This window comes from Dromiciops gliroides, chromosome 3 (assembly GCF_019393635.1).
Source record: "Dromiciops gliroides isolate mDroGli1 chromosome 3, mDroGli1.pri, whole genome shotgun sequence".
Classification (NCBI taxonomy): domain Eukaryota; kingdom Metazoa; phylum Chordata; class Mammalia; order Microbiotheria; family Microbiotheriidae; genus Dromiciops; species Dromiciops gliroides.
This window is the reverse complement of record NC_057863.1, coordinates 613,988,904-614,016,820: the sequence shown is the minus strand read 5'-3', so window position 1 is coordinate 614,016,820 and position 27,917 is coordinate 613,988,904. Positions and strand designations below refer to the sequence as shown.

The following is a 27,917-nucleotide window of genomic DNA, read 5'->3' as shown; positions in this document are numbered from 1 at the left end:
ACCAGTGGACATTAGCAATTCTACAATGCTACAGGTGTGAATCATCCTGGCTGTGTGTCCTCATGAGTATGCCTTCCATGTGTATTCCCTGGTCATGTGTGTTCTCTGCCTTTCACCCACTCTATTAGTACTGTGGGTAACTTGTAGGTGAGAAGAGTGTACCTATGTGTGCTTTGAGGATGTTTTCTTTTTACTTGATTTGCAATACTCTTTGTTGCAATGCTTTTTGCTTTGTACCAATGTGTCTTCTGTTTGTCTGGCAAAAGTAAACACACGAGTGGGTACTCCTGACCTATGTTTACAATTGGGCCCTGGACCACAGAGTGCCTCAAACAAATCCTCATGGAACATGGGATGAGCAATAAGGTCCTTTTTAGCTCTGACATTCTATGTTCTAAGGGCCATTTCTATTTTCATATTCTATGCTCTAAGGTCCCTCCCACATCTGAAATTCTATAGTCTAAGGTCCTTTTTAGCTCTGACATTCTATGTCTAAGTTCAAAGCTCTAACAATCTGTGGGGCCATGGCTGAGTGTGCTGAGCTTCATCTGGGAAGTTTTCCTGGAGGGTGGGTCTTGTGCGGTTTTAAGAGAAGGTGAAGTCTCTCATCTGTTGTTGGGGGGAAGCACTATGCGCTGGCCTCTTGCTCAGCATGTGACCTTGTTCATACCACACCGGGACTGACTATAGAACTGATAATTCTTCTTATAGGTGGGAAGGCTCTCTTTGAAGCAGTGAACAGATCTCTTGTCACACTCACAGGTCAGTGACCCGCAGCGGCTCCCACTGCTGCTGCCACCATCTATAAGAGGAAAGAAAACACCACAAAGGTGAGGTTGGGTGTGATGTGATCCCTAGATCCCACCCAGGCTCTACATAAGGAGAATAAGGATGGTTCCCATTTCAATTGTATTTTAAAGTTGACAGAGCATTTCCTTCCCTACTCCTTCCACCCGCCTAACCATCCTGTGAAGTACTGAAATTCTTTGCCCATTTTACAGATGGGAAAGAGAAACACTGAAGGTGCTGACACCAGGAAAAGATGAAGGTGGGAAAAACAAAGACTGTAGTTTTTCTCTTTTATCTCCCCTAAGCTTCTTTATTATAGTAAGTCTTTTTTTTTTTTGGCAGGGCAATGGGGGTTAAGTGACTTGCCCAGGGTCACACAGCTAGTAAGTGTCAAGTGTCTGAGGCTGGATTTGAACTCAGGTACTCCTGAATCCAGGGCCAGCACTTTAACCACTGTGCCATCTAGCTGCCCACTCCCCTAAGCTTCTAACCCAACACTGCCAAGTGTATATGGTTAGAGGGGATTTTCATTTATTTATTTATTTGTTTGCTTGCTTGCTTATTTATTTATTTATTTGTTTATTTATCTGTTTGTTTATTTATTGCAGAGCATTGAGGGTTAAGTGACTTGCCCAAGGTCACACAGCTAGTAAGTGTCAAGTGTCTGAGGCCACATTTGAACTCAGGTCTTCCTGAATCCAAGGCGGGTGCTTTATCCACTGTGCCACCTAGCTGCCCTAGAGGGGATTTTTAATCATGTATGGGTGGGACAAGATGACCCTTGAAAATCATTCCCATCTCTGAGATTCTGTGATTCTAAGCCAACAGTTGTCTCCTAAGCCCAGGACTTACCTCCCTCTGGGGTATGGAAAGCTTCCATCTCAAAAAGGGATCATATCTGTAAAAAAGTGCTTAGAACAGTGCCTGGCAGATAGTATATGCTACATAAAAATGCTTAGTCCCCTCTCTACCTCCCCAACTTTGGAGCTTGTGTTTTGGATGCTCTCTACCACTAGTATAATATTTCATCAGAGAAGAGGAGTCTGGGGTAAGGCTTTCTTGAGGGGCTGTTTTGTTTTTATGGGCAATGGTGTATAATGATAAAATACAGTGGTATTGGGGGTATCTTAGGCTATATAATAGATAGATATAAGCACATGTAAGACATACATACATAAACATACATTATATGTATACATATATAAGTATACGTACATACATATATTCTTTTTATTTTTTAGTGAGGCAATTGGGGTTAAGTGACTTGCTCAGGGTCACACAGCCAGTAAGTATCAAGTGTCTGAGGCCAGGTTTAAATTCAGGTCCTCCTGAATCCAGGGCCAGTGCTTTATCCACTGTGCCACCTAGCTGCCCCCGTTCCATATATTCATATTAACAGCATAGATGATAATTCAGTAGAGTTGCAAGGATGCTAGACCTAGAGTTAGGAGAGATCTGTGTTCAAAGTAGGAACCTCTCTGAGTCTCAGTATTCTCATCTATAGAACGGGAATAAAAATAGCTACAGTACTTGCCTCTCTGGACCGTGGTGAAGGTCAGATAAGGTAATTGTCTTACAGCCCTTTGCAAACCATAAAGTCTCTAGACAAGTCAGTTGTCATTCTAAGGACTCTTTCTGCCTTGCCCTCCCACATACTGAGCATTTCCAACAAACTGGGCATTCAGCCGGTAAGTTCTTATAATTAGAAGCTTGGCGGGGGAAAGGGCCAGCACCTTGGGGACCTGGGAAATCATCTGAGCTTGGTTCCCCTACCCTCCAGCAGTGCTTGTCATAAAAAGTATGCATAATATCAAGTGAGGAGACTCAGGTTCAAACACCAGTTCTGCTGTCTTCTGGCCGTGGGAAATTGGGTAAGTCACTGAGGCTTAGCTTCCTCATCCATAAAATAGGTGGTACATTGGGCATAAGATAGAATGGGGACTTTGGACTACCCGCCACATAAGAGTGGAGTGGGAAGAGCTTTCCAATGGAACTATGCATTAGATATAGCCATCCAGGTTCTATCTAACCTTTGTACCACCCCAAGTACCTGCCACAGTGTTCCGCCAACAGCAGGTGCTTAATTGTTCATTTCGTGGAATTTGTTGAATTTTAGGAAAGGGTTCTTTGAAAAAAAAAGCCAGCGTGGCATTCTTGCTCACCTCCAGTCCCATTCCTGGGCTACTAAGTGAGTTAAAAGCTGCATGTGTATTGGAGCATCTGTATCCCAGGAACCTGGGGTCAAAGGCTGTCTCTGCTGCCTTTGTAACTTCCAGAAGGGCACTTCTCTCTGGGACTCAGTTGTTTAAGGTCAGGATTGGCTCAGTTGCTAAATCTGCTGGCCTTTCCTCACTTCTCATTTTCCTTGACTTCTCTGTAGTGTTTGATTCCAGAATTCTGTTTCCTCACCTGTTAAGTGACTGTGTGGATCTAGGGTCCTTTCTAGAGTTAACATTCCATTTTCTAGCCTTCTACACACTAAGGTTCCCTCTGGCACTAACGATCTATGAGCCATCAGTAGTTATATAATCCTCCCCCATACTGAGAGACAAGAGCTTTCTGTTCCATCCCATGATTCAGCCCCAATCTGAGACACTGGCTTTGGGGGCCAGGTTATGGTCCTTTATTTCCATGGATTGCCCGATGACATTTGGAAATGTGGACAGACTCGGAACTGTTTTTCTCATTCCCCTCCACTGCATCCCTGGGCTCTGCTAGTTGCTAAGCAACCAGGGGCAAGATAAAACCAGACTTATGGGACATTGGCAGCTGGGCCTTGGGTGTGGGATTTCAAGGACCAGTGGGGCTGCTCTTTGAGGAAAACATTTCACCCCATGATGGAGACTAGAGAGTTATAAGGGGATTGGTGCTTTGGAAAGCCTATGGAGTCAGTGAACCACCTCTGGAGAGGGTGAATTTGGGCAGAGGACAAATGGTTCTGGAGTGGTTCAAGTCCTGACCTACCATCATTACATGACTGGAGGCAGGTCAATTCCCTCTGTGAGCCTCAGTTTCTTTTGTGTAAAATGAGGGGAGTATATTAGATGATCTTTAAAGTCTATTCTCGTTTCTTCTAGCCCAACATTCTGAGGTTCTTTTTTTCATTGACATTCTGTGCCCAAAGGTCTCTCCTAGTTCTGACACTGGATGTTCTAAGCTCCCTTCTCACTTTGACCATCTGTGTTCCTTGAGTTTTTATTGATGTATTTTGTTTTCCTTTTATATCACCATAGTTCCCTACAGTGTCCCTTCTCTCCTGCTCCCAAGGAACATATTAAAAATAATGGGATTTTTTAATAACAAAAAAGACAAAGAAGAGGAAAAAATCAGTATAACTGAACAATGCATTGGAAAAGTCTGAAAATCTGTATATCCTTTGGAGACCTCCCACCTCTGCAGTGACTTCTCATATTCTTAAATGTTCTTTATAATTTTGCAACATTCCTTTTGATTCATTGTGTGTATATGTATGTTCTATGTTCTAAGAGCCTTTCCAACTTTGTTATCCTATGTTCTAAGGTCCCTCCTACCTCAAGCATTCTGTTTTCTAAGGGCCATCCTTTCTCTGACATCCTGTGTTCTAAGGGCCCATCCAGCTCTCACATTCTGTGTTTTTAAGGGTCCTCCCAGGTCTAACATCCTGTGTTCTAAAGGCTCACCCAGCTCTAACATGCTGTGTTCTAAGGCCCCTCCCATCTCTGACATCCTGTGTTCTAAGGGCCCTCTCAGCTCTGACATCCTGTGTTCTAAGCACACTCCCAGCTCTGACATGCTGTGTTCTAAGGGCCCATCCAGCTCTCACATTCTGGGTTCTAAGGGCCCTCTCAGCTCTGACATGCTGTGTTCTAAGGGCCCACCCAGCTCTGACATCCTGTGTTCTAAGGGCCCACCCAGCTCTCACATTCTGGGTTCTAAGGGTCCTCTCAGCTCTGACATCCTGGGTTCTAAGGGCCCACCCAGATCTCACATTCTGGGTTCTAAGGGCCCTCTCAGCTCTGACATCCTGTGTTCTAAGGGCCCACCCAGCTCTCACATTCTGTGTTTTTAAGGGTCCTCCCAGGTCTAACATCCTGTGTTCTAAAGGCTCACCCAGCTCTAACATGCTGTGTTCTAAGGCCCCTCCCATCTCTGACATCCTGTGTTCTAAGGGCCCTCTCAGCTCTGACATCCTGTGTTCTAAGCACACTCCCAGCTCTGACATGCTGTGTTTTAAGGGCCCACCCAGCTCTGACATCCTGTGTTCTAAGGGCCCTCTCAGCTCTCACATTCTGTGTTCTAAGGCCCCTCTCAGCTCTGACATCCTGTGTTCTAAGCACACCCCCAGCTCTGACATGCTGTGTTCTAAGGGCCCACCCAGCTCTGACATCCTATGTTCTAAGGGCCCTCTCAGCTCTGACATCCTGTGTTCTAAGGGCCCTCTCAACTCTGACATCCTGTGTTCTAAGCACACTCCCAGCTCTGACATGCTGTGTTCTAAGGGTCCACCCAGCTCTGACATCCTGTGTTTTAAGGGCCTACCCAGCTCTGACATCCTGTGTTCTAAGGGCCCACCCAGCTCTGACATCCTGTGTTCTAAGGGCCCTCTCAACTCTGACATCCTGTGTTCTAAGCGCACTCCCAGCTCTGACATGCTGGGTTCTAAGGGCCCACTCAGCTCTCACATTCTGGGTTCTAAGGGCCCTCTCAGCTCTGACATCCTGTGTCCTAAGGGCCCTCTCAGCTCTGACATCCTGTGTCCTAAGGGCCCTCTCAGCTCTGACATCCTGTGTCCTAAGGGCCCTCTCAGCTCTGACATCCTGTGTCCTAAGGGCTCTCTCAGCTCTGACATGCTGTATTCTAAGGGCCCACCCAGCTCTGACATCCTGTGTTCTAAGGGCCCTCCCAGCTCTGACATCCTGTGTTGCAAGAGCCCTTCCAGCAGGTCTGTTCCCAGATCCTAAATCTCCTTTCCTAGAAACTTTCTGGATGACCAGGAAAACAAAAGGAAACCAGGGAGAGAACCATTATGGGAGAGAGCTGAGTGACTCACAGCAGATGACACTTCCGTTGACAATGTGGAACTGGTAGGTGCTAAACATGGGCTGACAGCCACAGCAGGTCTTCAGCTCAGCGTAGCAGCAATCATGGTCCTGGCAGCACCTAGGAGATTGGAGATGGGATAGGCAAGGGAAGGAGCATGCTGTGGGCCTCAAAACCCACAAAGAGGCAGCTGAAAGACTTGAGATGGGAACAGCAAAGCTCTCAGGGAAAGACTAGTCACTGAAAGGGCTTTGAAGGGGGCAGCTAGGTGGTGCAGTGGGTAACGCACCCGCCCGGGATTCAGTAGGACCTGAGTTCAACTCTGGCCTCAGACACTTGATACTTACTAACTGTGTGACCCTGGACAAGTCACTTAACTCTCATTGCCCCCCCCCCCCAAAGCCCTTCCAGGACTGTTGTAAGGATGAAATGAGATCATGTAAAAGCACTTTGCAACCACAAAGAGCCATGGAAATATTAGTTATCATCACCATGTTCTCTTTTTTTGTTTGTTTGTTTTGTTTTTGTTTTTGTGGGGCAATGAGGATTAAGTGACTTGCCCAGGGTCACACAGCTAGTAAGTATCAAGTGTCTGAGGCCAGAGTTGAACTCAGGTCATCCTGAATCCAGGGCCAGTGCTTTATCCACTATGCCACCTCGCTGCCCCACAACGCATTTTTTTAACAAGGGACTGACCCATTGCATCCCTCCTGATTCTCTATCCAGAGGGAGCTAGGGTGAGGAGAGGAAATTTAGGAGTTTGAGTGCAGGAGAGAGAAAAATCTTGGATTTTATGCTAAGACCCAAGATGTGAAGAATGTTGCCCTCTGATCCCCTAATTTATCCTGCTGGTCTTGTCATGGCCATTTATAGACTGGGAACTAATAGAGCCTTAGCCTTTTATGTCATGGACCATCACAGCTAAAAGGACCTTTAGAGCAGAAATGTGGAAAATGTGGAAGAACTCTGGAAGCTTGAGCAAGTGATGTAAGTGCACTTAGCACAGTGTGTGGCACACAGTAGGTGCTCAATAAATGCTGCTTAATTCACTGTGAGCTGTTACTGATGTGGCAGTTGTTCAGAAGGCCCAGCCACTTCTTTGTAGATGGGTCTAAAACACTCCATTCCTTCAAATCGGCCACCCCTTGCAAGGAATGTGTTGGGGACAAACCAGCCTTAACAGTCAACACACTGAAAAGACATTTTTTAAATTAAAAAAAAAACCAATAGATCCTAGTTTTATTTATCAATTAAATGGTAGATTTTTAAAAAATTCAATTTTGGGGGAGCTAGGTGGAATAGTGGATGAAGCATGGCCCTCAGGTCAGGAGGACCTGAGTTCAAATCCAGTCTCAGACAACTGACACTTACTAGCTGTGTGACCCTAGGTAAGTCACTTAACCCTAATTGCCTCACCAAAAAAAAAAAAAAAAGAAAGAAAGAAAGAAAAGAAAAGAAAAGAAAGAAAAGGAAAAGAAAAGGAAAAAAAAAAGAAAAATTTAATTTTGTTAATCTTTTCTTTGATTTTCAGAATTTCCATTTTGGATTTTTTTGGGGGGGGGCAGGATAATGGGGGTTAAATGACTTGCCCAGGGTCACATAGCCAGTAAGTGTCAAGTGTCTGAGGCCGGAACTCCTGAATCCAGGGCCGGTGCTTTATCCACTGCACCACCTAGTTGCCCCCCATTTTGGATATTTAATTGAGAGGAGGGGTTAAATTTGTTGCTTTTCTAGTTTTGTTTTGTTTTTTAAGTTTCATGCTCAATTCATCGATCTGTTCTGAAATGACATTTAAAAATCAGCTGGAAAAAAAGTCAGCTGGCTTCCTTTCTCCCTCTGTGCTTAAGCAAGATCCCCAGAGAAAGCCACAGACTATGGCTGATCTAAAGTTACCTGTCTGTGTCATCTACCGCGTTTCCTCTGCCCCCCAGGCCACAGTAACAGCCATAACCATAGTAAGAGAAGAAGGCGCTCTTCCCGGTCATGAGCTTGATCATTCTTCCGAACTGCCAGAAGCTGCTGTGGGTCAGCGTGGGCACTGCCAAAGAGAAGACAGGGGACCTGGGACCTCATGGGGAGAAGGCAAGCAGGTACAAGAGAAATCACAAGGCAGAAACCTGGCCCCGGTCAAGGTATTCACAATCACAGAATCTTAGAACCAGGAGCTTAGAACAGAGAGGGTTAGATCTAGAATGAGCTTTACTTAGAACAGAAAATAGCAGAACTGGAAGGAACCTTAGCATATAGAATGCTAGAGCAAGAAATAGAGAATGTCAGAGCTGAAAAGGGACCTGGAACAGAGAATGTGAGACTTAGGAGGAACCTTGGAAAAGAGAATGTTATTGCTAGGAAGGACCTTAGAAAAGAGAATATTAGAGCTGAAAAGGACCCTTACAGATCATTAAAAAGTCAGGGCTGGGGGCACCTAGGTGTCACAATGGATAGAGCACCGGCTCTGGATTCAGGAGGACCTGAGTTCAAATCCAGCCTCAGACACTTGACACTTACTAGCTGTGTGACCTTGGGCAAGTCACTTAACCCTCGTTGCCCTGCCCCCCCCCCAAAAAAAAGTCAGGGCTGAAGCAGAATCTTAGAATACCGAATGTTAGAGATGAAAGAGACCTTAGAAAAGAGAATGCTAGCTGATGAAGGAAAGGGACATGTCCAAAATCACCTAGCTAGTTAGTGGCTAGAACTGAGAATTGGTATTGGGACCAAGGTCTCCAGACTCCTAAATATGAGCAGCAAAGTTAATGAGAAGGCACACACACAAACATACACATACATGAACATATATGTGTATATATGTCTATACGTTTGTCTATGGAGATACGCCTATGTTTATATGTATATATGTGTATACGTATGCATGTACATATATGTGTATATGTATATATGTGTTTGTGTATATATATATATATATATTTTTTTTTTAATGGGGGGGAGAGAAAGTCCTTGATAATCACTTTCTTTTTTTTTCTTGTTTTTGGCAGGGCAATGAGGGTTAAGTGACTTGCCCAGGGTCACACAGCTAGTAAGTGTCAAGTCTCTGAGGTCAAATTTGAACTCAGGTCCTCCTGAATCCAGGGCTGGTGCTTTATCCACTGCGCCATCTAGCTGCCCCAGATAATCACTTTCTTGAGAATTGTGCATCACTACCCAAATGTAGAAGAATACCAGCACATAGTGGAAAGAGCTATTCACTAGCTATGGGACCTTGGGCAAATTGCTTCTCCTATCTGGATCCTGTCTGCAAAATAGAGCCAGAAATCCCTGCCCTTCCCCATGAGGCTCCAGTGAGTTCATGGAAGCCAAAGTTCTCAGTAAATCTCCAACATTGCCATACAAATGGTAACTGTTGGGGCTGTGAGCTGAGGAAAGAATGATGTGCTCTTTCTTTAACGAGAAAACCAGATGTTTCTCTTTTAATTACATGTGACCAGGAGTCTTGCAGGAGTCTAAATAAAGAGGAATATTTTCCAAGGGAAAATGGAATCTGGGAGGAGAAGAGTCACTTCTTTCTTAGTTATTGCTACCGATAACAATGACACCAGTATTAATAGCAATGCTCCAGGAGCTTTGCAGGTCCTCAGCATGGCAAGACCGAAAGCTTCAGTCCATCCCCAAAGTGGAGAAACAAGACTCAACACAGTCGTGGGGATCTAGTCACATCCCTTGGGCTGCTGGCAAACCCACCTGGCTATGGAACACTTTGGGGGCAGGAAAGATATTAGGGGAATTTGCCAGGGCTAGCTGAAGATGAGTGGGAGAGGTGGGTATGGTCCGCCTTCTAGGTTAGGGTCATGGGCGTTAGAGCCAGGAGGTTTCTTAGCTATCTGGTCCAACTCCCTCCTGTCCAACTGAGGCCCAGAGAGGGGGAAAGATTTATTCATAGTCACACAGGTCCTAGGTGCCTGATTGAGGATTCAGACTCCTGCTTTCCTCATCCCAAATCTGGGTCTCTTTTTATTATATTTTGAAAAAAGGAGGGGTTGGAGAAATGTTGGAGTGGAAGAGAGGAAAATAAACCAAGCTTGATGTGGGTTTGTGTTACTGCACACAAGTATTTTGGACACACACCATCATGGTTTCAGAGTTGGGCAGGGGCCATGGAACCTGATGTCTCCATTTTGGAGAGAATTCCCCAGTGTCTCACACAGAGTAAGTGTCTAAGGCAAGAGATGAACTCAGGTCCTTCTGAGTCCAAACCTAGCCCATCATCTACTGTACTACATAGCTGCCTCGGCTTTTAGAACTGAAAATGTTGTGAGCAGCAAAGAATTTTCATGGAACGCTTGTCCTTACTGTGGGGAATACTGACGGTCTAAGGAGCCCACCAATCTGGGAGATGGTCCCCAGAGGACTGAGGCAGAAGAGGCATTAATGGCTGGGGTTCTTCCTCTCTTCCCTCCCACTCCCCATCCTCCCACCTCCCAGTAGAGCCCATGCCTACGGACACAGAACTGAGGTGATTTCAGAGCAGTCAGTGACTTACAGAGGAGGGCCGCAAGGATCAAGACAACCTTCATTACCCAGAAGCAAAGATGGGGCAGAGAGAAGAATGCCACACTTCGTCTTCAAGGGCAGGAGATCTAGTCAGGGGCGAAGCGTGAGCCAGGTGGGAAATGGATCTGTTAATTCATGTCACAGTGAAGAAAGGCCCTGTCAACAGAACAAGCAGAAATATGTGGGGAGGATTAGTAAGTGGAACTTATCAATGCAGGAATCTTTTCAAATCTATTCATAGAACTCAGAATGTCAGAGCTGGGAGGGCCCTTAGAACACAGGATGTCAGAGTTGGGAGGGCCCTTAGAACACAGGATGTCAGAACTGGGAGGGCCCTTAGAACACAGAATGTCAGATCTAGTAGGAATCTTAAAACATTTGGTTGGAGTTGGGACTTTAGGACATAAAATGTTAGACCTGGAAGGAGTCTTAGAACATCAGATATTAAAACATAAAATGTTAGAACTGGATAGCCCCTTAAATGTTACCTAGTTCAACCCTTTCATTTTATTAGTTAGGGAACTGAGGCTCATAAAAGGGGAAATGATTTGCCTAGAACTGATTTCTCTGAATGTGTGTGATATGCTCTATGGGACTGGAATTTTAATTTTCAAGTTTTAATGTCTTAAGTTTTAGACATCTGCAAGTTCTAACAAGATGTTACTTTCTATTTTATTTCTGATGCATGATCTTTGGCCTCTCTTTGAGCTAGTTAGTTCGTCCTTGCTTCCCCCATTCCAGAAGTGCCGTATTCAGCACGTTGGACAGGAGTCAGCAGCAGGGCAGTTTGCTTGGGAATTGCTAGGATCTCTGGTTCACCAGCAGCATCTGCAAGGGGGAAGGGAGGAACAGAGAAGCCAGATGTCCACAACTTTTCACCGAGCAGAAGCTGCCTTTCAGGCAGTTCAGGTAATAGAGACTGTTAAATTAGATCAAGGCCATTTTGGGGGCTTAGGTGGGACTCGTCAAAGGACCCAGCAGGGGAACGCACTAGGCTTATCATTGTGGGGCAGCATTTCCCAGATAATGTGGTTACAGGATTAGAGCTGGAAAGTCTTTTAAAGATCCTCGAATGTCCAACCCCCTCATTTCACAGAGGAGAGAACTGAGACCTGACCCTTAGTAAATGTTTGTTGGATTGAATTGAATTGGATTGGATCAGGTACATTGAGTTTCCTCAGGATCAGAGGACAAGAGATATTTCTTAGGAGAAAATGTTTTAGGATGAGAGGACTGGGCTGGGACTGGGAGATAGCATTGAAGCCAGATTTTCCTCAGAAGGAAGGCCTTCACGCAGAGTACATTGCCTGATGATTTTACAGGGTGTTCTAACAAGCCTGTGTTCCCCGTGTTGCAGCCCCCAGCAGATGACAAAAGAGGGGAGTTCACCCTTGCATGACACTATATAGCCAACAAAGCACCTCTTTAGCAAGTCAGGATACATACAAACTGGTCTCTTTTTTTTTTTTTTGGCCAAGCCCCAAGTTCTTATTTTACTGATTTGGGAACTGAGGCCTTTGGAAAGGAAATGACTTGCTCCAAGTCATACATCAAGTAAATGACAGAGCTGGAATTTGAACCCATGATGCAATGAGCTTCAATCTCCAAGTACATGCACAGGATTGTTGTGAAGAGAGTACTTGGTAAACTTCAAGCTACTAGAAAAATGCAAAGCAGTATTACTAATGCTATTATTATAATCTGGCCTTATACTAGCTGTGTGATCTTAGATGAGTCACTTAACCTTGTGTGCTTCAGTTTCCACCTCTGTAAAATGAGCTGGAGAAGGAAATAGCAAACCACTCCAGTACCTCTGCCAAGAAAACCCCAAACGGGGTCACAGAGAGTGTGAAATGACTGAAATGACTGAACAAAGACAATTATTGAAATTATTACAACCTCATCCTTATATTGTAAAGTGCATCCCCAACCTTAAAGCACTGTGTAAATGTGGTGATGGTGGTGGTGGCGGTGATGATGTGGTGTGCACATATGTGTGTGGTGTCTTTTCCATAGGATCTAAGCTTCTTTAGGGCAGGGACTGTTTTATTTGGGTCTTTGTATCTCCCTCCCTCACCCTATTAGCTGCCATTATTGAATAGGCACTTAATAATAGCTCTTTTTTTTTTTTTTGGTGGGGCAATGAGGGTTAAGTGACCTGCCCAGGGTCACACAGCTAGTAAGTGTCAAGTGTCTGAGGCTGGATTTGAACTCAGGTCTTCCTAAATCCAAGGCCAGTGCTTTATCCACTTCACCACCTAGCTGCCAATAATTGCTTTTTGATTGATATTGTTATTCTTATTATAAACACAGCCCTGAGTTTATGAATGATTGTGTTTCAAAAGCCAGTAGGTTAGAACTTGTAATGAATTTCCCCATAGAACCAATCTCCAGTTTTACTGGGGGTGGGGGTGGGGGTGGTAGCCACTCACATGTATGTCTAGGCCAGGACTCTCTATGCTCTGTGTAAGGAGACAGGCAAATATATAATACTTTAAGAAAAGCGTTCTGTGGAAGTAATGAAAGAAAAGTTGTGTAGTTTAAAGACATAAACTCCAGATACCTGGAAAATGGCTCCTGTGAACCAGACCATTCCTCCTAGAGAAGTTGGAAAAATGAGGCCTTCCTGCCTTTGACCTTGCTTCTCTGCCCATTACCCCAAGTGGTTTAATCAGTTCATCTAGTGGTGAAAAGGTCAATACTTACTTCAGACATTCTATAATGAGGAGGAGGACAGATGGTTCAGGAAATTGGGTGCTGATTCCTGGATATGGAAGTCGCTTGTCAAATCAAGGACAAATGTTCACACTAAACAGCAGTTGCTAACATGAAAATGGTGCTGTGGGTTCCAACCTAGGTCTGGGTGAAGATGTCTATGCTTCAATCCAGATCTCCCAGTAGAACTGTCAACTGTTCTTATCCCTATCCCTGCCTTCATCACCATGATCATGACGATCACTGTCTTTATCAACATCACTATGAGTATTATCATCACCACCAACGTCCTCATTAATGCCATTGGCATCACCTTTACCATTTCCCATATATATCACTACCACCACCTCCATTCTCATCATTACTATTGCCATCCATATATCACCACTATTGACATCAATGTCATCTCCATCTCCACTCCAACATCCCAAACAATCGTTTTATCACCACCATTCCCATCAATGTCATCTCCATCACCACCACCAATAGCATTCTGGTTATTCCCATCGTTATCATCCCTGACCCCATTGTTATCAATATTCTTCAACACCGCCATGATTGTCACTATAGTCACCATCACTGTTACCATCATCAATCTTAGATGAAAGATCACATGGGATTTCAGAATTGGAAAGAACCTGAGTCCAACCCTTTTACTATACTTGTGAGAACTCTCAGGCTCAGGAAAGTTATAAGTTGTCTAAAGTCACACGGAGCATATGGTGGAGGTGGGATCTAAGCCCATATCACCCAGTTGCAAGTCCCTTATTCTTCCCATTTTATTTAATCATCATCATCCTCATTGTTATCATACCATAGATCTAGAACTTGAAAGGACCTTAGAGACCATCTAGTCCAACTGTGTCATTTTGCAAATAAGGAAACTGAGGTTCGGGGAGTGGACCTCAGGGATGATTTGCCCAAGGTCACATAGGTAGTAAGCATTAAAGATGGGATTTGAACCTGGGTCCTCTGACACTGGCAGCTAGGGGGCACCATGGTGCCTAAAGCACCAGAACTGGAGTCAGGAAGACTCATCATCCTGAGTTCAAATCTGGTCTCTGAAACTTACTAGATGTGTGACCCTAGGTAAGTCACTTAATCCTGTTTGCCTCATTTTCTTCATCTGTAAAATGAGCTGGAGAAGGAAATGGCAAACCACTATAGTATCTCTGCCAAGAAAACCTCAAATGGGGTCGTGAAAAGTTGGACAGCATTGAACAACAGTAACCTCTGATACCAGAATTAGTGCTCATTCCACCATATCAGTATTTCCTGAGAGTCAACTAGGGTTCCAATTATAAGAATCCTCAAATATACCTACTGCAGGAGAGTCAAGACAAAAAGAGAAACTGATTCTTCCTTTAAAACACATCTTATAAGTCACCCTAGATGTTTAGGAGGAGAAGATGTACTCTCTTCTCTCTTCTTGCTTCTCCACACTCTGAGTGTATATATATATATATATATCTTGACGATGGAGGCTACAATGGAAAGATCCTCCTAAATATGAAACAAGCTGGAGTCTGGATCTCAAGTATCCCAAACCAAGAAACTACACAGAGCTTAGAAAGCTAATTGAATTGGAAAAATTACTCCATAATTCTCATGTTAGGAGAATGTGGATGAAGAAGCCATTACAAAGCTCTTAAGTGATTTGTCCAAGGTCACACAAGAAGGATCCAAGGTGAAATGTGAACCCGGGTTTCCCTGAATTCAGATCCAGCCCACCATGCTGCCTCTCATCTCCAAAGCCACTATAGCTCTGAAATTATATATGCTAATATTTATTCCAGCTCTGTTCTAATATCAATCAGGCAATCAACCAATCAAGAAGCATTTGTTAAGTACCTGCAAGGCACCAGGCACTGTATTAGCCGATTCAGATATAAAGTCAGAAACAAAAGTCTCTGCTTTCAAGGAGCTTCCATTCCACTCTCTAATATCCCCTCCCAGCTCTGACATCCTGTGTTCTAACAGTAGTGTCAAAGTCAAATTGGATCCTTGCTTGGCATTTACATGAATAAACCTATTTACATTCTGGCTTATTCATCCCTTGGTTTCTCTTCACAGAGGTCTGTTCATCCATGTGTCCTTCTGAACAAAGGGACAAAGAGTAACACCATGATTTGTTGGGAGTGGGGGTACAACCAGCCTGCAAATGACCAACCAGGGACTGAGGGTCTGAAATTTTTGTTTTAATATTCCATGTTTGATGCACTAACACCCTAAGTCTCTGACTAACATAGCTCAAGGCTCTTTGATCCACCATCTATCATCTCTCCCTATGGAGTCCCCGGCGAAGGGGAGAGGAGGGAGGCAGGGAGATCAATTACGAGTCTATTGCAATGGTATGGTTGAGAATCCAGGAGCACCTGTCCCATGGGGATGGCTGGGACAGCTGAAAGGCGATGGGCTCAATATGTATTGCAGACATAGAATGGATAAAACCTGGGGAAATGGCTAGAGATGAGGGGTGTGGGAGAGGAAAAGAATTGATGATGACTGAAGTTACAAACCTGGGTGACTGGAAGGATGGTGGTACCTTTAAGAAGGGAAGGTTTGGGAGGAAAAGATAACAGGAAGAACCCTGGAGAGGACCTGGGTTCAAATCCTGCCTGACTCTAATTACCTTTGTGAAACTGAACAAGTTATTTAACCTAAGACTCAGTTTCTTCATCTGATAAAGGAGTTGGACTAGATGGTAGCAACGTTCCTTCCAGTTCTCAATCTACAATGCTACGAATGCAAGGAAGGATGGTCTCTGAGGGAGGTGGGCTGAATTGCTGGCTCCTCCTTTAACTTCCACCCGTCTTTGTTCTGCTGGCCGTTGTCTTCAGACATCCCTGGCCTTAGTGGGCATAGGAGGGATGTGAGTGAGGAATGGTTGACTTGGACCTACCCATCACTCTTCATTTCTCTTCTCCTACACCATCTTTCCCCTCCTCCATGGCCATTATTCCCATGCCTCCCAAATGACAGCTTCTCACATATATTCCTTCTACCGTCTTCTTGCATTGTTGTTGATTTTTTTCCCTATGACTTAAGTTTTCATGCCTTACCTCCCCAAATAGACTGTCATCTTCTCTTTTGCATCCAAAGAAGTATCACAGAATCCCGGGCCTTACGGATTATTCAGACAGAATTCTGGAGCCAGAACAGAGTTTAGAGATCATTCTTACCCACCCTCCCAATTGTATAAATGGGGAATAGCAAAAAGAGCAAGCATTCAAAAGTTTGTAAGGTGTCCAATTATTCGGGCTACCTCACCCAGAGACTATCCCCCTGGCATTCATAGGATTGTAGATTGACTCCTAAAAGGGATCATTGGTACCATCTAGTCCACCCCCTTTATTTTTCAGATGAAGAAACCAAAACTTGGAGAGATTAAGTCACATGATCAGTGCCACAAAGGTAAATAGAGTCAGACAGTATTTGAATCCAGGTCCGTTGACTCTACCTCTGAGGGCTCTGAAGATCTCATTTGATCCTCACAAGCACTCTAGGAGATAGGTGCTATTATGACTCCCATTTTACAGGTGAGGAAACTGAGGCAGGCAGAAGTGAAAGGCTGGATTTGAACTCAGAGTTCCCTGATTCTATGTCCAGTGCTTTATCCACTAGACTGCCTAGCTGTCTAGGGCCACTAGAGGCCAGAGAAAAGCAGCTTAGCCAAGAGCACACGGATGGTTCCCACCATGCCTTGTCTGTAAGATCACTGATTTAGGACCAGAAGGAACCACAGAAGTCACTGAATCCACTACTGTTTCAGATGAGGAAACTGAGGGGCAGGGAGGTCACCCAGCTAAGAAGTGGAAGAGCCAAGATTCGAACTTGCATCAGTATCATCATACCCCAAGCAGAATCACTGACTGTGGCACCACAGTTGGCTCAAGGCAGAGGTTTTGTTTTGTTTTTGGTTCTCACTAAGGGCTTGGAGAAAAGCCCGTTGTCCTAAAACCGGAAAGAAACACATTTCCCTGGAGGAAGGAAGAAAGGAAGCAAAGTCAGCTGGTGTTGGAGAGCCCCTGGGACCGCAGGCTCTTCTTTAAGGAGAAAGCACGTGGTCAGACCTTGCCATGGGGCTAGAGCTAGGGAGAGCACGAGTGCCTTTGGGTGGGGGACATGAGGGGGCGCTCTAGGATACCGTCCGTCTGCTCTCACTGGTCTCGGGAGCTTTGAATGGGGAAGTGGGAAGGGGGAGATGGGCGGGGGCCCAGCTGTTTCCGGTCCGAGCCGGAAGCACGTGACCCATACGGCGGTTGCCGTGGGGACGGGCGCTGTTTACACGCAGCTCTGCGTTGTGGCCGGAGGCGGCGGATGGAGCTGGGGCGAGGTGAGAGCGGTCGCAGCCCCCACCCCCGAGGTCTCTGGGACCCTCGGACCCAGACCCCCCCCTTCCCCCTTCCTGCCCGGTCCCAGGGCCCTTCTTCGCCTCGGAGGCCTTAGCGAGCCCATTTCGCTGGGGGAGAAACTGAGGCCCCTCACCCAACATCGTCCCCCAACACCCCCTCCCCCCCCACTCCCGTGTAAAGACAGCCGCAGCCCTAGGTGTGGATGGTCTCGGATTAAAGCGCTTTAAAATTCACACAGAGTTCTGTCCCTGTTAACCAAGACAGGGGCAGTGGGGTGGAACGGAGTCAGGAAGACCTGGGGTCAAGTCCTGTCTCTGAAACCCTCCTGCTGTGTGACCCTGGGAAGGTCCCTTAACCTCTCTGAACCTCAGGCCGAGTTCTAAGATTGTAAGGTACCGGTGAGCTGCCTGTCTGCATTGGTGGAGGGAGTCCTCACGCAGGGAATTTACCATACTAATGAAATCTCCGTCCGGACCCACCTCGCCAAGATTAACGTCGGAGCCATATATTTCCATGCTGGTGGTGGATTTTAGCGTTCTTTTATTACCAGGTCTTGGCTTTTGTTCTAGCTTCCTGTTAGATGCAAGTTCTCTCCAGGCCTCAGTTTCCTTCTTTGTAAAATAGCATTCTTCTTTTTTCTTTTTGTTTTTGCGGGCCAATGAGGGTTAAGTGTCTTGCCCAGGGTCACACATCTAGTAAGTGTCAAGTGTCTGAGTGTGGATTTGAACTGAGGTCCTCCTGAATCCAGGGCCGGTGCTTTATCCACTGCGCCACCTAGCTGCCCTCAGTTTCTTTCTTTGTAGGAGGGGGCTTTGGACTAAGCCTTCAAGTTCTCTTTTGACTCTAAAAATCTTATGATCAGAGATAGGTTCAAGAGAGGGACAGAGGTAGGGAACAGACTCAAGAGACCCCTGCTCCATCTGTCTGTGCTCTGCCATCTAGTGCAACTCAAACACAGAAGTGCACTCTGTCTGCACTCTGGACGGTCAGTCAGACTCTTCCCCCTATCACCGATCTTCAAGTACTTGAAGGCAAGGCAGCTACCATGTCTTCTCCCAGTCTTCTCTTTTTCAACCAGGATTTCAAAGCATCTCATCAGAGTTAGCAAAGGTTACCATTCCCAATTCCTTTTCAGATCCAAGGGGATGCTTCTGAATGGTAAATGGGTCGCCCCAAAGTTTAGAATTACCGATGTGTTGTTGAACATTTCTCTCCTTCAGAGGAAGCACCTTGTTGCTTGGGAAAGAGCGCTGGGCTGGGTGCTGACCTTGGTTCTTATTCTGAGCTATTCCACTAACAGGCTTAACTAGTCCCTGGGGCTTCTGTTTCTTCCTCTGTAAATGAGGGGGTGGAATTCAATGATCTCTGTTCCTATCTAGCTCTCACTTTTTATGTTTTAAGCTCCCTTCCCACTCCAACGTTCTCTGAATCGAAGTGCCCCCTTCTATCTAACCTACATCTCTCTTGCTGCCGTTTAAGCCCCCTTTCTCCAGTGCCAACTCCTGTGAAAAGGAACAGATTGAGGTTTCCTTTTGTGTCCCAGAGTTAGCTAAACAGCCCCCTCAGCTTCCTCTTCTGCAGATAGAACTTTCCCAACCCCCCTTTTTTGTCCTTGATTCATTTTGGTGATGTGGTCCGATTTCTCCATGTCCCTTTTAAAATGGGCAGCTTCCCACCGGACAGGGCACCCTCGTCATAAAGAAGACTGGGAAGAGAACTACAGTGTTTGGGTTCTCAGGCCACCTGCTCTCTCTCTGTTGGTTCTGCTCGATGGTCACCCTGTGAGCCTTCTGACACATCTCACAGTGAGCGGATCCAAAACGTTTAAAGAGACCGACTTGCAGCGATGCCTTCTCGGGCCCTCCCAACAGAGTGTGTGGCTGTGTTTCCGTTTTCCTGCTTTGACCCCAGGTGAAGTGTACTGTGAATGGGATGTATTAATTTGGGGAAGTGGCATGGTGTTGTGGAAGGAGCACCAGCTTTGGAATGAAAAGCCCAGAGTTTGAGTCTCAGCTGTGGGACTGGGCAAATCACTTCCCATCTCTTGACACAAGGGGGATCAAAAGTCCCTTCCAACTAGAGGGCTTCTTGAAAGGCACTTACCCCCCCCTCCCCATTTCTTCCTCCTCCATTTGTTCCAGGAGATCTCTTTCAGCCCAAGAAGTACATAACTACTCTTTTAATAACTCCTTGGAAACAGGCATCGGTGTTTGTGTGCCTGTGGCTGGCGAGCCTCTATTGTACAGTCATGGTGTTTAAGTAAACAGGCCACTTGCCGATTGATGGATGCTTGATGGATGCCCACGCCTGGATCTTGTAGAATGGCCGGGTGTTGAAAGTCTGCCAGGCCTTGATGTTGTGAAATGAGTTGGGCAGGAATAATAAACAGTGACTGCAGATGCCTTCCTTTGCCCAAGCAATGAAAAAAAAAAACACCACAAAACAAAACCAAACCAAAAAAGGCGCCCCCAGCAAGCAGAGGCCTGGAGATCCAAGGTGGGATTGCAAAAACATGCCTGGCTCGGATCCTCAAACACCTGGTTTCCTACCTCTTGCCAGTGTGATGGATGCCACGGAAAGTTGGTGTTCCCTCCGAGTAACAGATGGTCGCTGAAGGCAGGAGGCGGCAGGAGATTATGAAAGAAGGTTAGATGAAGCTGCTTTACCTGAAGGAGGTGTTAGTCTCTAAATAACTGTGAGTGGGCTCCGGCATTAGTCATAACGGGGCTTTGCCTCTGAGGGGGCTCTCTGTCATGTTCACTTCTGACCAGGGTGTCTTGAATAAGACACCCCCTGAACAAAGCTAATTACAGAACACTGAAAAGGTATGGAAAGTACAGGCAGGTCCATATTCAAATCTCACTGTTAAAAATATTCCCGGGGAGAGGTGTGGGGACGCATAACTTTTCCTTGTCAGAGTTATTAACGAAGAGGTTTCTAAGTTACCAAACTCCTTGACAGTGAAACCTTGGGGCGGCAGGAGTGGGAGTTTTGAGCCGAGCCTCTGATCATCCAGCAGGAGCTGCAGCAAATTAATAGCCATGACAGAAAACCAAAAAATTGTCAACCTCCCCAGTTAGAGAACTTATATTTAACACAGCTGCACAACAGCTCTGACCCTCCAAAGCCATACAGAAGTCAGAGTGGGAAGCTCTGAAACTCAGATGGGGATGCTTTTGGCAAACCAAAAGTTATAGGCAAAAAACCCCCCAAAAAACAAAAAACCAACCAAACCAAAACCCAGACCTAAAAAACCCACTTAAGGTTGACCGTGTGAAAGGTCAAGTTAATGAACAGAAGAGGTCCAGAGCAGGCTGCTCCAAAGCCAGGGCATTGCCAGCGGTGGTGCCCTCCTGTTGCCTGTAGCCAGTTGGTGTATGATAGGCTGAAGAGAAGGTGGTAGAAAATCTGAGGAAATGGAAGTAAATACAGAGTGAGCTTTTATACCGGGAAGTAGCCTGCTCCAGAATTTGGACAAGAGCAAGCAGCTACTGGATTAGGAGTTAGGAGATGGGGTTCAAGGCCCAGCTCGGGCACTTGCCTGCTATGCCAGCTTGGTTAGGTGAGTCATTTCAGAGATCCAAGCCTCACTTTTCCTCATCTGTAAAGTAGGCATCATAATACCTATCCTGCTTACAAGAGTTGTGACAGTCCAGTGAGGCTATGATAATAAACACTCCTCTTGTGCTTTAAGATTCACCACTCCCTGGTATTACTTGTCTGAGAGAAAAGGAAACTGAGGCTCAGAGACCTGCCCCAAATTACCTGTAGAGAAGTGTTAACAAGAACTGGTGTTTGCTGCCAGTTACCAGACCTCTTTCCTGGTCTAGGTGTGGTTCTTTCTATTGTATCATGTGTGGAGATCTCTTTGTAATCTAAAATGGATCGATGGTTCTGTATAGAGCTCTGTGTGTGTGGGTGTGTGTGTGTGGGGGGCGGCTGTGCAGAAAAGCCTTCAGATGTGGGGCGGGGGGCAGCTTAGTGCATGTTACCGATGCACAGGCTCCTGTTTAAACCCCTGTCCTCTGGCAGCTTAGAGACAACCTGGTCAGCTACATTAGCCAGTGGCTTGAGAAAGTTGGCAGAGCCAGATTCTGTTTCTCACATGGGCCGCTGCCCAGGTCAAACACAGCTGAAGAACCATGTTTGCCTCTGGGCTGGGGCTGCGTTTAGGAAGGATGTAGGAAGAGAGGCTGCAGTGCTCCTGGAGGGGAAGGCATGGGCGATGGTGCTGCCCAAAGGAGCGAGATTCAGTGGGGTTGTCATCTGGGTCCTCAAACACCCAAAGATCTGTCACTTGGAAGTGGGAAAAGACCCGTTCTGCATGGCCCGGTAGAGCAGAGCTCAGAGCAGTGGGGGAAAGTCAAGGGGAGTCGATGCCTCTTCTCCAGAAGGGATGATGTTTTCCCAAAGAGGGACAAGCTGCCTTCTTGGGTATTAGTAAGAGTCACCTGGATCATACTGGGTTTGGTTGAGGGGATGCACACATGAGAGTGGAGCTGGATGCAGTAACCTTGGAGGGACCTTCTGATTTGGGGACTGTATAAGAAGATGCCCAGAGACAGCAAGGTGGAGTTGGAAGAGGCTTGCCCCCGAGGGTTCAGAGCCTGGGGCCTCAGGAAACCCTTTCACTTCTTTCAACCTCCATCATTTAGTCAACAAGCATTGATTAAGCTGCTCAGATGTAAGACAGGATTGTTGGAAACCAAGGGCTTGTAAACCAACCTTGAAGAGCTATGTTCCAATAGCTAACATTACGTAGCTCTTCCTATGTGCCAGGTACTGTGCTAAGCACTTTATAATCACCTCATTTGAGCCTCACAACCACCATGGGAGATGGGTGTTGTTATTATCCCTGTTTCCTAGATGAGGAAACTGAGGCAACAGAGGTTAAGTGACTTGCCAGAGTCACACAGCTAGTTAGTGTCTGAGATCAGCTTTGAGCTCCAGGCCCACTCTTCTTAACCTGAACCGGGCACTTTGTACACTTTAACTCTGTGTACTTTGCCACCCAGCTGCCTACAGTGTGAATTTGAGATCTTACCTTAAGGCAAGTCAATTATTATTGGTGGTGATGGGGGGGGGGGGCGGGGATGCAGGGCTACCAAGGGAAGTCTTTTGAATGGGAGACTAAGGCTAGGAAAGAGTTCCAGCCACTCACTGTTGAGCTTCTGGGGGAAGGAGGAGACAAGGGCAGGCAGAAGAAGCTCTGAGGGACCTGGGAGGGGGTTGTCCTGGGCTGATGCTCTCCAGTCTGGATCACCAGGTCCTGACCCGACATTGTGGAAATAAAGAGGGAGATCCAGGTGCTGACAAATCAGTCACAGAGGGTTAGAATGAAAAGGGATTTTGGAACTAAACATCAGGTGGCATCTAGCCTCCCCCCACAACTTTCTCCAGTTTCAAAGGGGAAGTAGAAAGAGACAGGAGTAAGATGACTCGGTAATTCATGGGCCAGCCATCTTGCCCACAGGGATAGCAGACCAGTCAGTGACTCCAGCAAACTAAAGTCCCTCCTGCTCCAGGGATCAGTGTCTCTTTCAGGTAAAGGAGGGCTATTCATCTTGCCTATAAAGCCCTTTGGAGTGAGGCACCATGGGCACAAGGGGATAGTGGGACATGCTGGGGAAATGGAGGCACAGAGATGTTAAACACCACCTGGAAAAGGGGAAGATGGAAGAAGGATGGAAGGAGACATGGAAGCATGGGAGTGGGTGGACTTGGGGATTGGCATAGAGTGAGGAATGTGGAATGTGAGAGGGGAGAGATTGAGGGAGGGGGCGGAAGGAAGGAGGAGTGGACAGAAGTGTTACCTGCAGCTTGGGCCTAACCACCCAACAGAGTTCTGGGCTCCCGTGGCCTGTCACTGCATGGATCCTATGGATTTCCTGAGGGAAAATCCTCGCGGGCCTCAGCCACTGGAAAGGAAGCTAGCCGCGCTTCCTTAACCAACAACCTAACAGGTGTTAAATGACCATGTCCCCGTTTGAAAAATGCATCGACCAAAGGGGCCCCTGAGCTAGCTTGTCTGTGGGCCTCTGTGGGCCAGCGCCACGGAGGTCTGCCCTCCTCTTAGCCAGAAAGCACAGCCTTCCAGCCTGCAGCCTCGGCCAGCAGGGCTCCTGAGGACTCAAAGGCCAATTGGAGCCTGTGTCAGCTGCTTCCTTCCTTCCCCCTCTGGGATCTTGGGGGGATTGGACTCGGCTCCGAGGCGCCCCCACGGCACCTTGGGTGGCCTGACTGTGACGGGCTTCTTGTTTGTCCTGCTTCACAGGTGCCTTGAGGAGCAATGGCCACGGAAGCACCTCTGAACATAGCCCCTTCTGAATGCAGCCCTGCTCTGGACCCAGACGCAGCTTTCATCTGGCGGCCGAGCCCTGTCAACATGCACGTCGCGAGGCCCAAGTCTGCCAAGGGACGCACACGAACCAATCTGAACTGCTCCCATAGTTCGGAAGCCTCCTCTTACCGCAAGCCAGCTTCCCCAGCCCCGGCAGTGCCCTGCGAAGTGCCGGGTGGCCAGAAGCCGGTGGGCTCTGCTCCCAAACCCCCCAGTCAGGGAGCTCCGGACGAGATCCCTGAGCTGCTGCAGCAGGTCCCTGTAGGGCCTTCCTCCTCTCTCAACAAGTATCGGGTGCTCCCTTCCATTAACAGAAAGAACTTGGAGGAGGGGGCTGCAGATACGGCGGCCAAACAGTCGGGCACTCTCAAACTGGGCAGTTTGCAGAAGCTCAAGGCCCTTTGTCGGGAGGAGGCCCGAAGCAGCGGTGGGAGGTCGCGGGAGAGCTGTTTGCGGGTCCCTGCGCCTCCCCTGGAGGGCAAGCCCTGCAGCAGAACCAAGGAGCACAGCTTCTCAAGGGTCGGGAACCTGGAGGAGCCCTCGGACGGAGAACCCAGGCTGCTGTTGGCCGTCCGCTCCCCGTCGGGGCAAAGGTTCGTCCGCCATTTCAGGCCGACCGACAACCTCCAGACGGTGGTTGCGGTGGCCGAGCAGAAGAACCTGACGACGTATCACCACTGCAGCATCGAGACCATGGAGGTCCCCAGGAGGAGCTTCTCGGACCTCAGCAAGTCCCTGGAAGAGTGCAGGATCCCTCACAAGTCTGTGCTGGGCATCTTACAGGAAGAGAGAGAGGGCCAGCCCTGAGGCCCCGCACTGTCCCAGGAACTAACCGGGCGGCACTGGCCCGTGGTTCTCAGCGCTGGGTCTCCAGGGAGCCTCTCTCTACAGTAGTCAGATGTGTATATAAATTGAGTGTGTTGAAAGACATCTTTGCAATCCTTCCAAAGCCTTCCCTCCAGCTCAGCGGTGAGCAGGCGAGTTAACAAAGCTGTTTGTGAAACAGTAGCTTCCAGGTCTGGTTTTCCCCCGTGCCCCCGAGCCCACCTCCACCTCTGGGGCAGGCCTCATGGGAGTACTGGTGTGTCTCTGCAGTGGACGGCACCGATGCCAAGCCTGCTTTGCCCTTCTGCATTTGGCTGTGGGAATTATTACTTTCCAGGGGGTCTGAGCCTAGGCCTAAGAGGCTGGGGAGGCATTACCTGGGGGAATCCCAGGCCATGCCAGGGGGTCAGAGAGAGGACTCACTCTTCTCTTTTAGCCTAGCATCCCAAGTACTCACACACTTCTAAAAATGGCTTCTGAGACTCAAAGCAAGTTGCTTTTGAGTTGAGAACGCCCAGGTTTGGACCCCTTCTTTGGCAGCTGCTTTTGGAGGCAGGTTCACTGTAGATGGTAGCACCTTCATTTGCCGTGATGCACAGTACCTCCTCTTCATCCCATTTCTTTCCCCCTAGTCCCTAACTTTGAAGGAATAGGACTGAGCTGGCTCCCCCTGTGGTGGTGGTGGCCTCTGGCCCACTAGGCAGAGCTCACTCACAGCCCTCTGTGACCCCTCGAGACCAGTGTTTCCATTTAAGCAGGACACCTCACAGGGTAGCTCTGTCCTTTCCCTAAGAAAGGGGATGTTAAGCCATTGTGCATGTGCTAAAAATGAGTATCTGGACTTTGGATGGGCAGGGAGGGCATCCTTCCTCCCTCAGTAGCCAGTTTTGAGACTGGAGGAGGTGTCTTGTTTTCCTCACTACCCAAACAAAGTGACGAATCCAGACAATTTGCCAAAGGCCTTCTGTATTAGAACTTCCCCTAAACACCCCTCCCCCCAGTTATTTGGACCCTGTTTGTGGCCAAACCTCCATCGGGAGAAGAGCTACAGAGGTCCCAACATCAGTGTTCCCACACAAGAGCTACTTGATAGGACGAGGAAAGGGGGTGGTGTCTTCCCCCTCCCCTTTCCCAGTTAGCCTCAGTACTCACCTATGAAGAGGCAAGGGCGGAGCCACTGGAAGGCCTAGCAGCCCTCGGAGGCCATTACCTCGGCATGTTCTGCACACAGATAAGGATGGAGTTGACAGTTTTACTCCCAGCAAAGTGATGGAGGCTTACAATCAGCAAAGCTGTTTGACGTGGAAGATGACTTCTCTGCTCCTTAACCACATCCACACACTCCAAGTGAAGCCCTGACTTTTCTTCTGAAGTCTGGCCTGCAGGGTGGCAGTCTGGACCAGAGCAAGCTCTTACCGGAGGTTTTGCAGGACAGTTCCAGCTGCTTATTGCATGGGACAGTTCTTAGCCTGGCCCCGGCCTGGCCAGCTGCTCTATCCAACGGAAATGTGGGCTTGAACCTAATGGACCTTGGCCAGCCCCATGCACTTGGGCCTTCTCTTCCAGTATCTCACAGGGGAGGCACAACCCGAGCAACGCCGGCAGCCCCTGACTCTGGCTTCCAGAGACTGGCCCTCCTTGGCCCACCAAGGGATCAGACACATCCTTCTGCTGGGAACAGCCACCTGTCAGGCTCCCAGCACACCTACTCAGTGGTTAGAACAAAGTCCCGCCCACCTGGGACTCTGTGTTTCCTCCAGGCAAGAGTGCTTGGGCAAACTTGAGGGAAGATGGAGAACCTGAAAGAAGGCGGAGACTCTTCCACAGCCCCGGGCTGTCGTCTGTCACCACCAAGGCCACTTGGCAACATCATCCTGGGCTCAGGCAGCCCCTCCTCAGGCCTGCTGGAGATGTGTGCGCGTGTGTCTGTGTGTCTGCGTGTCTGTGAAGTTATATTGGAACCATTTCAATAAACTTTTTAAAAATTTTAAACAAAAGGTGATGTTGCTCCCAATAAAATTTCCTGTGAGAACTGGAGGGAATGGAGGAGAACGTGTTGTACATTAGCCTAAGGCGACACGCCACAGACTGCCAGGCACCCGGGCTCCTGTGGCACCACCTGTTCCGAGCTGGGCTTGGCTCTAGTCGGAGCCCCCATCTGTTTACAGTCCCTGGTTTTCAGAAGTGCTGAATGCCAGCCTATTGATAGGACCCCCATACCCACTCCCCACTCTGGACTCCAGGACCTGCTTTTCAAAGCAGATGGAAAAGCCTTTTAGGCATTGAGAAGTTTCTGCTGAGTCTTCCCCCATCATTCTAAGTACTAGCGCTGAAAGTGAAGATGGGATTGGTTCGAAACTCTTCTTCCTTCTGCTTGTTAACTGTCAGCTTGGTCCAGTTGCTTAACCCTTCTCCTGTAAAATGAGGGGGGGCTGGATCAGCTGATCTCTGAGGTTCTCTGTGGTGCTCGATCCAAGGTCGGCCAGGGTTTTAGCCCCTCTGTCTTTGGCCACTGATTCCATAAGCTTCTCAGAGCAGGGGGACCAATTGTGAAGCACTTCCTCGCATGCCCTGGGGACCAGGAAGCTTGGCTGTGTATCACATAGCATTTGATTGAGTGGGAGGCAGGGAAAGGACCATTCCAACTTTACAGAGAGGCTTGCACAAGGGTGCATAGCTGCTAAGTGTCAGGGCCAGGATTTGAACTCGGGCCAAAGCAAGAGTCAGCTAGGTAGGAAACAATAGTTCTTGGTACTTAGTACCAATATTTGGATTCAGAAACTATCCCAGGGTAGGTTGGGGTGAGCTCCTCCCCTTTAGGGGGTTTACAATTCTTTCCCTGGAGGCAGAGATAGGGAATTAGGCCTTGCTCCAACAAGTCTTCCAGTCCAGTGCTCTTTCCAATGCACTACACTCCTCCCTCACCATGCTGTTGGTCACTTGAGAAGTGGGCAAGAATGTATGGATGGTCTTCAGTGATAACACACGGTGACTGGAAAGATGGCTCATTCTGCGGGTGGTGGGGGTCAGGAGCTTCATCTTTATGTGTAAAGGACAGGAAGACAAAAGTTGGGATGGGAAAGCCACTAATACTGTATGGTGTCTCGGAGTTTACAGAACATTTTACCTGAGTTATCACTCGAACCTCATAATGAGGCAGTGAAGTCAGCAGTACAAGTGAGGCTAGTCTCCCTTGCTGACTAAAGGGAGGTGACTGGAGGATTGACCAAGGTCACCCAGCTAAATGGGAAACTTGGCCCACACAGTATGGAATGGATGTGAACCCTTTGGTGAGCCAGTACAATGGCCTACCCTTCTCAGGCTTGTCCCATCCTCCCATGGTACAGCTGAGGAAGGGTGGGGTGGGG

At 47.6% G+C, this 27,917-nt stretch overlaps 2 protein-coding genes across 3 annotated transcripts; one reads left to right on the top strand and one right to left on the bottom strand.

Moving 5' to 3' along the window:
* On the bottom strand, nucleotides 1-26,492 carry PLA2G2C (phospholipase A2 group IIC). Its single transcript, XM_043995752.1, has 5 exons — nucleotides 25,702-26,492; nucleotides 10,304-10,470; nucleotides 7,702-7,846; nucleotides 5,819-5,928; nucleotides 1-802 (listed from the first exon to the last, which is right to left on the bottom strand). The coding sequence occupies exons 2-5, from the start codon at nucleotides 10,335-10,337 to the stop codon at nucleotides 648-650; spliced, it is 444 nt and encodes a 147-aa protein (XP_043851687.1). The 5' UTR covers nucleotides 10,338-10,470; nucleotides 25,702-26,492; the 3' UTR covers nucleotides 1-647.
* Nucleotides 17,275-25,711, top strand: UBXN10 (UBX domain protein 10). 2 transcript variants are annotated; one of them, XM_043995750.1, is made up of 2 exons: nucleotides 17,275-17,365; nucleotides 23,659-25,711. In XM_043995750.1, the coding sequence occupies exon 2, from the start codon at nucleotides 23,674-23,676 to the stop codon at nucleotides 24,529-24,531; it is 858 nt and encodes a 285-aa protein (XP_043851685.1). In that variant the 5' UTR covers nucleotides 17,275-17,365; nucleotides 23,659-23,673; the 3' UTR covers nucleotides 24,532-25,711. The 2 variants fall into 2 exon arrangements, with proteins under 2 accessions (XP_043851685.1, XP_043851686.1); XM_043995751.1 differs by lacking the exon at nucleotides 17,275-17,365 and adding an exon at nucleotides 19,098-19,295.
* Nucleotides 26,493-27,917: the final 1,425 nt, after the last annotated feature.